This window comes from Tachysurus fulvidraco, chromosome 4, assembly GCF_022655615.1.
Source record: "Tachysurus fulvidraco isolate hzauxx_2018 chromosome 4, HZAU_PFXX_2.0, whole genome shotgun sequence".
Lineage (NCBI taxonomy): Eukaryota > Metazoa > Chordata > Actinopteri > Siluriformes > Bagridae > Tachysurus > Tachysurus fulvidraco.
Window position 1 is genome coordinate 12,206,209 of NC_062521.1, and position 14,955 is coordinate 12,221,163.

The 14,955-nt window shown below is 38.1% G+C and overlaps 1 protein-coding gene across 9 annotated transcripts in view; it reads left to right on the plus strand.

The window, feature by feature from the left end:
- The window catches only part of slc4a11 (solute carrier family 4 member 11), a 50,948-nt gene extending 36,128 nt beyond the window's left edge, over window positions 1–14,820 (plus strand). For 7 of the 9 annotated variants that reach the window (XM_047813020.1, XM_047813025.1, XM_047813022.1 and 4 more), the window contains 14 exons: window positions 830–1,039; window positions 2,290–2,343; window positions 2,785–2,869; window positions 2,971–3,096; window positions 3,829–3,942; window positions 5,737–5,869; window positions 5,969–6,042; window positions 6,192–6,417; window positions 6,489–6,595; window positions 8,359–8,524; window positions 8,960–9,133; window positions 9,230–9,425; window positions 11,945–12,114; window positions 12,279–14,820. In XM_047813020.1, coding sequence (XP_047668976.1) covers window positions 830–1,039; window positions 2,290–2,343; window positions 2,785–2,869; window positions 2,971–3,096; window positions 3,829–3,942; window positions 5,737–5,869; window positions 5,969–6,042; window positions 6,192–6,417; window positions 6,489–6,595; window positions 8,359–8,524; window positions 8,960–9,133; window positions 9,230–9,425; window positions 11,945–12,114; window positions 12,279–12,345 — 1,902 coding nt within the window. In that variant the 3' untranslated portion in view covers window positions 12,346–14,820. The remainder of the gene's footprint in view (window positions 1–829; window positions 1,040–2,289; window positions 2,344–2,784; window positions 2,870–2,970; window positions 3,097–3,828; window positions 3,943–5,736; window positions 5,870–5,968; window positions 6,043–6,191; window positions 6,418–6,488; window positions 6,596–8,358; window positions 8,525–8,959; window positions 9,134–9,229; window positions 9,426–11,944; window positions 12,115–12,278) is intronic. The other 2 variants (XM_047813023.1, XM_027142202.2) reach the window with 1 other exon arrangement.
- The last annotated feature ends 135 nt before the right edge of the window (window positions 14,821–14,955 follow it).

Consider the following 14,955-nt stretch of genomic DNA (forward strand, 5'->3'; position numbering starts at 1 on the left):
CTGACCTTCTACAGTTTTATCCCCGGAAGCTTTTTGGGAGCCCTGCTGTTCTCACAAACTATATTTGAACCATAAATCTGATTGTTTGTGTTTAGACTGTACTGTAATCACCTTAGCCTTTCTCTCTCTCTATTATGTGCTACACTCTACACAGCAGATGCCACTCTCTTTCTCTATCACACACATACAGAGGCACGTTTGTGTGCTTAATTACTCATTTCACTAAAAGCAGGATTGCTTGCTTTTACAGATTTATCTCTCCACACATTGTGTGTATTAAACTGTAGCAAAACAAACGTTACGTAACTTAAAAAAAATAAATGTTCTTACGCTTAGATGTAATCCAGAAGAATTAGATTGCACATTTCTGCCGTTCATATGCTCACGGGAACTGAAAGGATTAGTCCACAAGGTTCGATTACAGGAATTATTAAAACGTTCAACTAATTGCGTTGACTTACTTTGAGTTGTTCTTAGTTAATTTATTTATATAACATGCAACCAATAATTATAACTGAGCATAAGAATATAAGTACAATGACTATTTAACATCATTCCTGCCATAAAAAGTGTCCTGTCTGTTACATTCGGTTCTTTGACTGTTATCTTCTCATTTCATTTCCTCTCCTCTTTTCTACTCTATTTTCCTCTTTATCCTCTCTTTGATTATTTTCTCCTCTCCTCTCCTCTTGTCAACAATCTTCTCCTCTCTTATTTTCTCCCCTCCTTACCTGTCCTCTCTTCGATTATCTTCTTATCTGTCATCTTTTTGACTCTTTTCTCCTCTCCTCTCCTCTCCGCTCTTCTCCTCTCTTCTCCTCTCTTTAAGAAAAGCACTAAGACAGCAATGGAGTTAGGCCGGACGTTTGCAAGCATGTTCTCAGACATTTCATTCAGGCAGAAGCTACTGGAGAGTAAGACTCCAGAGGAGTTTAAAGAAGCACTGGTCATTCAGAGGTACCACCTGACTGCTGCCAAGCGAAAAACTACCGCTGTTGAGGAGGAAGAGACTGACCCACACAGCCACAAACCACTCAAGGTATGTTAAGATCACAGTGTGTATGTGTGTAGGTAACTGTGGTTTAGTTTCAACCATCCGTGTCAGATATTTATCATTCATAGTGCATGCAGGCATGCTTTTCTTTTTTGCTTTTGTTTGCATCCCAATTTTCCTGCTTGCATTGACCTGTTCCTCTCACTTTCCCCAGTGCTGATGCTTGACTTTTTTGAGTGACTGGCTTGTTATTGTCTACTACAGAGCATGTATCAGCTCATGAGAATTTATGTGGTTTGCTGTTCATTTTGTGTGAACACACACACACGCACGCACACACACACACACAATTGAATGCATACACATCCATGCAGACCACCATGGCTGAGGTTTCCTGCTTGTAAAAGCCCTCGCCATAAGGAAGTGAAAAGAGGGCCAAATAGTTCTGTTTGTGTTTTTTTTTTTTTTTTATACTCTATCACACATCTAAAGAATGGCAACCAGGTGGAGGATCATTATTTTGTGTGTGCTCTTGTGTGTATCAGTGTGTGCGTGTGTGTGTACCAAAGGCTATTCATCACAGAAAAACAGCCACAAGAATGATCATTCCCTTTCCTTCCCCACCCCCCCTCGGTCTCTCTGTCTTTCTCTAACACACACATGTACACAGGTACATATTACATATACACACATATCAGACATGCAGTAATGTAATAAATGAATTCATTATGTATAGAATGTAATGAATCAAAAACCTGCCAGGCTTTATTTAAGAATTGCCTCAGATTGGCTCTGTGTGTCTTTGTGTGTGTGTGTCTTTGTGTGTGAGAGAGTGTGTGTGTGCGTGTGCGTGTGTGTGTGTGTTATGGAATTCCATTCCATGACACATTCCTCTACAGAGAAGATTTGATACAGGTCACAAATAGTTTAACCTATTAAGACAATTCATGTGACATTTCTTTTTGTCTCATTCACATTTGTATGTGTCCTGTGTGAATTACAAAAACAACAGTCTGTCATTAATATATAAAAATCCCTTACAGAATAATACTGATGCAGAACTCTCAGATTTGGCTTCTGTAAATCAGACAGTAGTGGTCTTCTTCTGATGCTCCAGGGACTTTTGCTTTCGATGCATCATTAATCAGCAGCTATTACTACATCTCAGCAAGTGTTCCGATAGACGACGGCCATCATTGCATTGTAGTGATTCTGCTAATGCTGTTCTGTTGCTTTTAACCTTGTGGTGACATTGTAGTGGGGTATTTCTAATGCTGGGCTGTCTCTCTCTCCAGTCTGCAGTCTCTGCTCACCTTGTGTCTCTCTCTCTGCTGTGCAGGGGGCTTTGTGTGAGTGAGATTCAACAGCGTTTCTGTATGCAAGTGTGTGAAAGTGTCTCTGCTTGTGTATGTGTACTTGTTTGGGGCGTGTGATTGGTGTGACTGTGTTTGTGTATATGTGAATGTATGTGGTAAAACTGAGGTTTTTATTTATTTATTTTTTTTAAGTGTGTGTTTGTCATGTGTTTTCTCATTTGCTGGCTTTAACTCAGTATTTCTCCCGTCTGCAGTGTGAACTGTTCTGTTAGCACGGATGCAGCCTTTCTTTAGATTTCGCTTGTGATTCTGCAAGAGTCTCGTGTGTGTTAATTCATATGCTTGTGTGGTCTAGTCTTCCTTTAGAGTACTTTTTTTTTCTTTCTTGTGTGTATCTGTGTGTTTGTGTGTTCATGTTTTGGCTCAGAGGGTGTGTGTATAATTGTGCTGTCTCACTGTCTGTATCCTCTGTAGTGTAGAGATTTTTTCAGAGTGGGCAGAGGCATCTACGAGGATCTGTGTCGCCGTCTGCCTTTCTATATCTCAGACTTTACTGACGGTAAAATACTGACAAACAGCCACATACACACGGTCCAAATGATTATGTGTGTATATATATGAAAATGGATTTATAACTGTTTGTGTGTGGGTGTGTTTCAGGCATAGTGGGCAACAATAAAGCACTAGTGAAGTATATGACAACGTCCATTTTCCTCTACATTGCCGTTCTGCTTCCTGCCATCGCGTTTGGATCACTCAATGATGAAAGCACACGAGGAGAAATAGGTGAAGACAAGAACAAGGAAGCTTAGACACACACTCACGTCACACACAACTTGGAGTTGTTGTCACTAACAAAATGATGATTATAATGTTACTGATACTAGTTTTGTTTTATAGTTTATGTTAAACTACTAATAATATGTTGATAATAAAATAATCAGCAATGGTGCCACTGCTGAAAATGTAAAGAGAAAGATGAACCACTTGACTGTTACAGAGCACCGACACTGGAGACTCATTCCGCGAACGCAAAATAAACATCTTCTTACCAAATACGATATCAACAATTCCACATTTTTCTTTTTTAAATAACAACACGGATATAGTCTGTTATAAGGCTTATTATGCAAAGCATTTCCCTTGTACAAGGCACCATGAATATGTTGTTACTTTAGGAACAATAACATTACAATGAGTTAATTAATACAAACGTGATTTCAGAAATTATAGCCATCACTATTGGCACTATTGTGTTGTGCTGTTGTAGAACCAGTCAGATTCAAGAATTTAAATTCCCTTTGGTAAATAAAATATTGTGATAAGAATAGTTTTTATGATCAGTGATAGGAAACATTGTCGCATAATATTTAGGATGTTTATAACACCTTTTTCATACATAAGTACCTTTTATTTGGATGTTTGTATATATTGTATGTCATTTGATTTAGTTTTTGTTTTATTCAAGAAAAGTCTTTCTTCAAACGGTTACAGAGTGTTTGTTTGTGCATGTGTTAGATGTTCAGAGGACGATCATTGGGCAGAGTATAGGTGGAATCATCTATTCGCTGTTTGCGGGTTCTCCCCTGGTTATTCCTCTAACTACTGCACCTATCGCCATCTTCATCAGTGGTATGGTTATTCCTCACACACACACACACACACACACACACACACACACACACACACACTGCCATCTTCATCAGTTGTATAGTTATTCCTCTCACACCCACACACACACACACACACACACCGCCATCTTCATCAGTGGTATGGTTATTCCTTACACACACACACACACACACACACACACACACACACACACACACACACACACACACACACACACACCGCTATCTTCATTAGTGGTATGGTTATTCCTTACACACACACACACCGCTATCTTCATCAACAGTATTTACATTGCTGCCTGATGTACACATCCACACAATCCCATATGCACAGTGCCCCACTCCCACACACATCTAGTTTTGGCAAGAGTTGTTTACTTCATTTTCTGAGTGAGTAATGAGTCTGTGTGTAGAATTAGAGCTTTGTTAACCGCAGCATGTTGTAGAAAGGATTTCTCACTCCCAAAACCAGGAGGCTAACTATCAAGCATGGCTGTAGTTTGTTTGGGCAAGATTTGTGGTTTGTCTCTCCTAATCAGAGAGTCTTGCTTGTGGGTTTATGTTGATGAACTTAATGGAAATACTTGAGAGAATTATCTGACTGTTCATGGAAGAATTCTTGAAGACGTTTTTTCTGTTGGTGGAAATAAATTGAAGAATGTTGTGACTCCATTTTAAATGTTCCAAAAATATACACAAACCATAGATGAAATACTGAACAAAAGATGAAAAACTGAACAAAAGGAAATATAAATAGAATATTAAAGTCTTAAACAGTTTTTTAATACTGTGCACATCGTAACTATACACAATTCTTCACTTTATTCCGGTACATTGAATTTCAAATGAAACTAAGTAAAAAAATAAAATTTAATTTTGTACTCTATTAATCTTTATATTATGCTTTATTTTAACCTTTTGTTCTATCTTGATGTTCTGTAAAGCTGCCTTGAGATGATGTTAATTGTAAAAAGCACTGAACAAATAAACTTGAATTGAATTGAAAAGTATAAGGCTAACACAGGTTTTAGCTTTAATTCATGTGCGTGTAATAGGAAAAGCATAAAGGTGTATATTCTTAAAAATATACTTCTAAATGAGCAAAATTAAAAGATACTAATTTGATTCATATTATATTTATTCTTGGTACTTGGTTGCATTTGCAATAGATTATTGCTTGAAATCTGCTACCAGCTTTGGCAGTTCTGGGATTTTTAGCACATGTTCCTCTTTCCGTACAGGCTTAGCCAGCATTATCCCTCCTTTTTCCTGTTTGGGTTAGCAGTGGTTTGAGTACTGTGGTATGATCCATGCTGGTGCATCTCTTAGTGGTAAACTTTGTCTATGTTCTGGCAGTGTGATTGATCCGTTCACTGGTTAAAAATGTTTTAAGCAGTCTTAAACAACCCTAGTTCCCTTGTTGTGGTTCTCCAGGTTGTCTGTTTGGAACAGTTGATTCCTATATTTCCGGTTGACTTATTCAGATAATTCAGTTTTGTGACTTTAGTGAAAATTAGTCGTTTTTTGGGTCCATGTGCAGAAAGGCGGTAGATGATCACTTGTGTGTTATTACACAACACACAAGTGATCATCTACCACCGTTCTCTCCCATCTTAGTAATACGTATAAAAAGAGGTTTTATATGTATGTTAATACACAGTTTATGTTCCTAGATAACAAACACAAACACACAAAATCTGTACACACAGACTTTTTAACATTTTGCAATCTTTGTGTGTTTCTTATGAATCATGCGTTTACTAATATGTTTAATGCTTGTTGTGTGTGTATACAGTAATCAGAGGTATCTGTGATGACTATGACCTGGAATTTAGTGCGTTTTATGCCTGCATCGGTCTATGGAACAGCCTGTTCCTCATCATCGGAGGGGTCTTCAACCTCAGTCTACTCGTTAAGCTTTTCAAGAGGTCAGGCTCACATGCACATACCCACCCAAACACACACATGCTCACTCACTCTCTCATACTGTTTGACGACGGGTACATGTTCCTCATTTATGTCTACAGGTCAATAGAAGAGGTGATAGCTATGTTCATTTCAGTTGCTTTTGTAGCAGATGCTCTCAAAGGCACGGTCAAGAGTAAGTCACAGCGTCTTTTCACAGCGTCTCAGATGCAAAATGCATTTTGAATCCATTTTGATGTACTTGCATTTCCCTGTACTTTACTGCCTTTGGCTTTTAAAATAGCAAGTTTCCTTACCTACTGTATCTTTGAAAATGCCTTACAGTCTTCCATAAGCATTACCATCCTCCTACATTGGCCAATGGTAGCATAGAGGAGCTGCAACGAATAAGTGCAGGGCTGAATGCAGGAGAGACGAACCTCACCGGGGCAGGGTTACTATCATTCCCAGAATCCTTCATTTTGTGCACACGAGCACGGCCACTGCTTTGCCTCCTTCTTATGCTCGGCACCTTGTGGGTTGGGTACACACTCTACCAGTTTAAGAGAAGGTAAGGATCAAGCACACACATCTTGTGGGACCTAAAGCTGTGATATGTTTTGACACAATCTGTGTGTGCAGTCCCTTCCTGCATGCAAAAATGAGGGAGATTCTGTCAGACTGCGCTCTGCCCATCTCTGTGCTCATTTTCTCCTACGTTGGCTCCTACATCTTCAGTGACATTGGCTGTGAGTGAGGTTGCTCTTTAAACACACACATATTAATTACACTATGCAATTTTCACTTCTTTTCTGTTCTAGGGTTGTGAGTGTTATTTTCCAAGTATATAAAGAAATTCCTATTATTCCCCTCAAAAATGTCTCCCTTTGTGACCAGGACATTTTTAATGTATTTTGAAATTGACCTAATTACCTACATATATATCAGTGAATTATGTGTTCTGCAGTTCACATAAATAAGAAAAGAACAGGTACATTTCGAAATATGTTATTTCATAGAACATTCCAGATCAATTTCCCTGAACGGTTTCATGTAGTTAAAGCTAAAATGTCAGCATTTCACTTAGATGGCTTTAAGCACATCCAGCAGATGACTTTTTGCTTGTCTGTGGCAAATGTATCAAGACAAGAGCAAAAACGTGCTCAGTGGACGTATCTGTTGGAAAATGTGAGGTCTACAAGGTATATTTCTGTATGCCTGTCAGGGATCAAGACAAACCATGGTTGCCTCATTTATTCCAAGAACAGTGCAAAGAAAAGCCCATATATATATGTATACGTGTATATGTGTGTGTGTGTGTATATATATATATATATATATATATATATATATATATATATATATATATATATATATATCCTGTAAGAAGAAAGTCATGAGTGAAATTTTAACTTTTTACATTTGCTGGGTGGTATCTGGACATCCCTTTATTCACTGCCCCAGTAACACAATGCTCTGAGCTTCCAGTAACCACCCCATGGGACAGAGGGCAGTAGGTGTAGGAGAGAAACCCGTATTACCACAACCCATAAGATCGCAAACACATTAGACTTTAAAATGGTGACATTCATGATGGTTGTTTTCCTGCTGTATTTGTCTTTATGAAGAGCAGGGACACCAAGGTACACTACAAAAGGTAGGACTGGGACATTTAAGTGGGAGTCATTGGTCCCCCAGAAGATGCTGATACCACCACTGTGCATCAAATTGTGCATTATGAAACAATTTGTCACAGTCCTAGATAAGGAGTCTGCAGCCTTCAAGCCCTTTCAAAACAAGCTCTCTGTGGCAAAAGGTCAAAGCTGGTGTCTTCATCGGTCTACAGATTAAGAAGATTCTGGAGTGCCAGGAAGTCCCCAAGAAGCTCACTAGGATGGAGAAAAGCATTAGGAAGGCTTGGAAAGGCATTGCCACAGTGGTTCAGGGCAATCATAAAGCTGAAAATCAACATCGAGCAGGTTGAGAAGCTGGTGAAGAACTACAGCACAATGTACTGCAGGATATCTCTCAAAGTCCATATCATCTTGATAAGTTCAAGGTGATCATGGGAGAGGACAAGGACATCTCTTTTACCAGCATATACTGGACTTAAAATAACGTTACCAAGGACAATATAATGAGAACTAGATATAAACATGATAGAAACTCTATGATATAAACATTCTAAAGCTTTTGTGGTCATTTTTTGTTTAAATTGTAGTATAATACATTTTCTTTTTCATTCCCGCATTGGTTTTGTCTGACTTTTTTTGGATAAAAAGATGCAAATTTGTTTGTTTTCTTAATGAAATTAGGTCCTGCTCATAAAAGCAATGTTTGAGGGGATTGGTTACTGATTTTAATTACTTCTAAATGCTTATGGCATAAACAATTAGGAAGTAACACTTTCTACCCAGGAACAAAAATTGTGTTGCATAACATTATCTTTATAATTGATTTCTAAACCAAATTTGTAAATGCATTCCATATGTTGTGTGTGTGTGTGCTTTAGTGCCCGTGTTTAACCATCATGAGGGTGCATTGTTCCGAGTCGCCGCCTTGGAAAAGCTATCAGGAGTCAGTGTGGTATGTGCCATGGGGTTAGGCTTCCTTCTTGCTCTGCTCATCTTTATTGACCAGAACATCGTGGTGTCCCTGACCAATGCCCCAGAGAACAGGTACACCAGCCAAAGTACTTCAACACAAACAACACTACGAAAGCAATTTTATCAGTTTAATAGGAAGTGTATTTTCACATTGTGATGTGATCATTTAGTTTTGCTAAAAAAAGGTTGCGATGTGTGGGTGTGTTTGTGTGTGTGCTTGTATTCACGGGTGTATGTTTGTGTGTTGGAGGTCACTGAAGGACTACGTAGCGTATTAGCGAATAACAATGCACTGAAAATTGATTTTGGATCTACATAAATATACCTGTTTTTGTGTTTATAACTGCATATTTTGTTTGCCTGTCTGTTTGTTTTTGCATGTTTGTGCTCTGTTGGTTGCTAAAGGGTACCTCGTGTCACTGGTAACTGACTGTGGCTATATCTGTGTTTGTGTAAATCTCTGTGTGTTTTCTGTGTGCTGTCCGTCTGCATTTGTGTTTGTTCTAGGTTACTGAAAGGTACAGCCTATCACTGGGACCTAACATTGTCTGGCCTGATTAATATTTTGATGTCGTTGCTGGGGCTACCTTGGATGCACGCTGCTTTTCCTCACTCCACGTTGCATGTGCGGCAGTTGGCCATTGTGGAAGAACGTGTGGAAGGAGGACACCTTTATGAGACGTGAGCAGTGGTTCTCTAACACACAGCCATCACTTTCAATTTTACACTTAATCCAGGCCACAAGACTCAATTTTGTCTGTGTGTATGTGTGTGTAGTATTGTAAGTGTGAAGGAGACCAGGGTAACATCACTGCTGGCGAATATCCTGATTGGTGTGAGTGTGTTCCTGCTGCCTGTCCCACTGCAATGGATTCCTAAACCTGTACTCTACGGCCTCTTCCTCTACATCGCACTCACATCCATCGACGGTAATCAGATGTGTGACCGCATGGCACTGCTACTCAAAGAACAGGTATGCTGTGTGTGTGTGTGTGTGTGTGGCCAGCATGGAAATATACCATACTGTAACAATTATAACATTTATATTTTTAAATACATTAGGATGATCAATATTGACAGAGAAAAAAGTGTAGCTGATCAATTGCTCCCTACAATTGATTTTTAATTACATTTATTTCTTAATCAGCTGTAAAAACAAAATAATTTGATCGTCATTTGACGTAGCAAAGTTCATATTCCAGTGGGTTTGCTTTTAGAATTAAACAGGAAGACATTTCATTAACTTTATGCAAGCCAGAATTGAAAACCGGTTGATTCATTTAAGGAAGGTTTGAGAGACTCGTTAGAAGATTGTTACACTTGTGGTGGTGGAGGAATCACTAAGCATTATGATTAACAAGCCGTATTTTTGTCTGACTATACAATTTTTTCAATGGTCTGATTTTTGCGTAGAGTTTAAAGCAAAGACTATAAAGATGATGTTATTTTTTTTGAATGTTTTCCGTGTATGATAAAATCCCACAAGCTGTGAAAGTCAACAGAAATAATCTTATCTTTCCAAGCTTTGCTGGCAAATCACCCAAACCCAAATATTCAAAACAGCACAGTGAAGTCACAACAAGAAATAAAGTCCCAAAGTCATTGAAAAAAGAGTAACAGAATAAAATATTTTAAGTAAGTCAGAATCTGGTGGCCATTTCTACATGATTTATAATCATGATGATACATGATTTTCATGAGCGAGCCGGAGCACGCTGTAAGTAGAGACAAAGTGCAGGTATTAAACCAACTTCAATATCTAATTTCAGTTTTAAACTGTGTTGATACAGTATAGTAAGACTTGAAAGTGCAGTACACATGAATTCAGAGATTTACACAACACATGATACAGCTGTGTCTCAATCAATTCATTTATTTTTGTACTCGTAATGAATAATAATAAATAGGAAATAGAATTATTTACTTATGTTGAAAATATTTGTTCAGGGTTAATGGGGGAAGTAAAAGCATAATCACAAAAGAAGGATTGACAGGCAAAGGCTCTACAGAAAATAGCATTCATTGCTATTTAAATATTCATTGTATCTTCTTTATATCATCCAACAGGCTTTGTTTGGTTTTTTTTTTCTTTTCTGTGGCATGCCAACGAATTCCTAGTTTAACTTGAATAGAAAAAGAAGTTAAATAAATTTGTGCAAATTTTATACTATCACAAGGTAAATGTTCCATTGCCTTAAAGCCAGGCTTATGATCTTACTACCACTCCCACTACATGAAACTGCATTATAGACAGATTATTTATATAGATTATATACTGTAAGGGCTGTGCTCTGATCATGCTGGCAAAAATTCGCAGGACAAACTGCTCAGTGTGCACGAGTTCCTCACCAAGGTGCTCGTCCTTGACGACTGTTACATGACATGTTACAAGTCAATTATGACTCTAGTTCCCTCAGGCTGGAAAAAAAAAACAGATAACCAAGCAATGGTCATCTCTACTGATATATACTGAAATTCGAGGAAAAGAAGACGGCAAAAAAAATTACGGACAGGGAAGAGCTTCAGGAACCGTGGGCAAATGGTTTAGTCCGTTTTTTTTTTTCCCCCAGAAAGTGCTGGACATTTTCTCTCAGTGACCGAATAGTTTCCTTTAGGTTCGTTCTCATTATCATTCATGTGACCTTCGCACAGACTACAGCATGTGAATATGGTTACTGAACAATAACATTCTGCTGATAAATGTCTCTCATCTGCTTTAACTTGCACTGCTACTGCAAACCGTTTTCTACATCCCACTCCACCGCAGACCCTATAAAGCATCACTACGTCAGATCGTGCCACATGCTCTCATTGTACCTGAGGAAATCCTCACTTCTGCCCTGTTAATGCCTTGGTAACAAAAACAAGAAAGATCCATAAGACCACAGGATCACAAGTTCAATCGTGTTTATCAGGCTAAATATGTTTCTCCCCCATAACGAATTGTACAGTGTTATAGAAGACGTGACAGCATTCAGCTCTATGTTGAACGTGTCTGTGCTATTGTCATATCACCCATCTTGAGTTTGGCAATAAGAGAGACAGTGTCAGTGATTAACATGCAGGGCAATTTGAACTATGGCATGAGTGTGTTTGTGTTGATAGAATATTCAGAAGAGCAGCCTCTTTTTCAACTAACTAGAGGGCAAGTAAAAGTCATGGAAGGCATTTTACGGATGCGCTAAAAAACATCGGGTGCATCCTACAAAGAACAGCAAGGCACAAGAGCGCCCCCTACCTGCTCTCTATTAGGATTGATTACATGGAAGACCGTAAACGATCTAGAGAGACATGCTCTGTAATGGCCGCTACTGCATTTCATTGACAGCTTGTTCCGAAATGATTAAAAGCCACTTTGTTTATATGTTTGCCTATTCAGAATGCAAATACATTTCCCTCTACCCTCTCTCTCTCTCTCTCTCTCTCTCTCTCTCTCTCTCTCTCTCTCTCTCACACACTCACACACATAAACGGACACTTTTCTCTTTTCAGACATCTTACCCCCCAACTCACTACATCCGGAAGGTACCACAGAGGAAAATCCATTATTTCACTTTCCTTCAGATGGTGCAGCTGCTGTTCCTCTGTGCATTTGGAATGTACCCGCTCCCGTACATGAAAATGATCTTCCCTCTGCTAATGTTTATCCTTATACCTATCAGGTTTGTCTCATTTGTTTCATTGCGAACACACAAACAACAAACTACTATTAGAAAAGACTGACTTCATTTTCTCAAAAAATATGACTCCCATTTGAGGTGAAGTCTTTGTTTTCTGTTCATATTTTTTGTTGCTGTCAATAACCCCGGTGTAAATATCTTTACAGGAATTGTGTGCTGCCCAGGATCATTGACGCCAAATACCTGGACATCATGGACGCACAGCACATGTAAACATGTGCACCAAAAAAAAAAAAAAAAAAAAAAAAAAAGGTCTCTGGGAATTGTATTTTTGAAATGCTAAACTCTGGGAGGAAAAACAGACTGATTCTAGAGTTGTGAAGCAGTCATTATGGTGAAGCACTGTAACAGAAAAAGAGCAAGAGAGAGAAGGAGAATATAAAGCTTAAAAGGCTGACTAGATTCCTGTCTGTTTGATCTTAGTCAGTCAATGCTTCTCTCGCTGTTTTCTCATGCCAAAGCTTCTCTCTTTGGTTAATTCTTACGTACCTCTGTCTCATTTTGTAGATCACTCACTTGAGTTATAAAACCATGAATCACACATACTCGCATTACGTGGCAGTTGAATATTATACTGACAGGAAGAGCCTGGTGACTGATTAAGCTCTTCTCGTATCGTTTCTGTTACCATCCAAAAGGTCACCGAACAAGTGGAAGTGAAGTGAAGTGGATCTATCTGTAGCAATACCTCTTTGATGTTGACAATTCACACATACAAAACAAACCGGATGACCCTTCATGACTTCACTTTCCTTCAGGTGAAGGGTCACTCTGTCAGCTCATACATGACATGAAACCATATTGTCGATCGTGCACAGTCCGCCGTGTTGTGGTGCATATCATTGATAATGTGTGGTGCATATATTAAGAACAACATCAAAACAGACCAAAAGAACACACGTACCCTGCTTGAAACTGTGTCTCATAGCAATACAGTGATTATAGAATATGAATATTTTAGATATTTCTTTGAGAAAGATTATTATCGGGGTTGATATATTTCCAGGATACATGGTGTCATGTGTTCAGAATGTAACATTAGTGCTGATGCTTCAGGGATAGGGCAACGGGTCCAGAAGACGAGAGCTATTTCCCACGTACACACTGCAGAACAAACTATACGACTATAAGCTTTTGCATATTATAAAAACGTCACCACTGTTTGTCCTCAGAATGCACAGAAACACACACACAAACAAACAAACAAACAAACAAAGATAAATGAGAATAAGCATGTACTTATAAACTTAAACTAGCATGCTTGCTCACACACCTCCTGGCCCTATGTTACAACACACACACACACACACATACATACATATATGTATAAGAATATATACATACGTATGTGTATGCGTGTGTGTTTGCGTGAAAATAAATAGAGCATGGCTTTTATAAGATGCCAAAACCTTTTTTTTACAATGATGGAATTTCATGTAAGAGAGAATGAAATTCTCAGTGTAATGCTAGTTTTGTATATTACACCCACACACAAGACTTTTGAAAATGTTATAATTGTCTATGCTGGATACCAGAACAGCTATGAAGCTTTCCAGAGAATACTAGACTACAATGATCTCTCTTGGTTTGTTACAGCAATATAACCATTTTCAAATTGCTCTCAAAAGCTGACAAATATTTAATCACTGACTATTTTTCTGTAGAAGAATCTAAGTAATACATTTAAGTAATAATCTTAAGACTCGTTCTCAAATTCAAAACACAGTGATTTAAAATTCCCAAATAAATCTCTCAGAATTGATGTTTCTAATACTGAGAGACAGACAAACAGGGGACTGAGAGAGAAAGAGAGAGAGAGAGGGAGTTTATGAAAGATCGAAGCCCTTGAGGATAAATTATGGACAGGTTTGAGACAGCACACCACCCCACAGTGCTGTGGACCTACAGCATCGCAAGAATGTGAATAGTGGATATGTAGATAAGATGTAGATGTGGATAAGTGGATTCAACTCGAATCTGTAGAGACAAATGACTATGACGTGACTAAAGAGAGATCAGGAAGGTGTAAGGTGTGTTTCCCACAGATGTGAGGAAAATGCAAAGCAGGAATTAGCGTGAGATTCGTATGCTTTAAGACTGCATGAAAGAGTGATATCCAAATGTGTTTTGATGTTGTTTAAACCACTAGTCAGTATGTTTTTGTAAAATCCCAATCCTCACTGAATATGATTCCCGACTCTCTCTCTCTGTCTCCTCTGAGACTGTGACAGTATCATTGTAGTCCTGATAAACCTCTGGTGTGGAAAAAAAAAAAAACAATAACAAAAAAAAAACACCCTCCTTCCTGCACACCATTGGACTTCTCTCAGTATTTGACTGTAATATTGAAGTATTCAACCTTATTTTGTTATCTTCTTAACTGGATTGGATATATTGACAGTTTATGTTCTGTGCTGGCTTAATATTGTTTCAGAAAATAAGCTTTTCTTCTTCCAATAATGAATGTATAATGTGTAGATTTTTATATAACACATACAGAATCCATTGTCAAAATAATTTTGTCAAACAGATAAGCTAAATTTGTAAACTGCAATATGTAAAAAAAGAAAAAAAAAGAAAAAAAAATTAAATGTTTATCAGAAGGACTGTGTGATTTAAAGAAAGGTAATGCTATACACTGAAAACTAGATAATTTCAAGTTGGTTGCCAAATAAAGAGTTATATTGATATACTTGTTTTTCTATGATTATTATTATTATTATTATTATTATTAGGCAGCACGGTAGCATTGTCACTTCACAGCTCTGGTCTCAGTCCTAGGTTCTGGATAAATCCTCTGGGTTCTGCATGTTCTCACTGTGT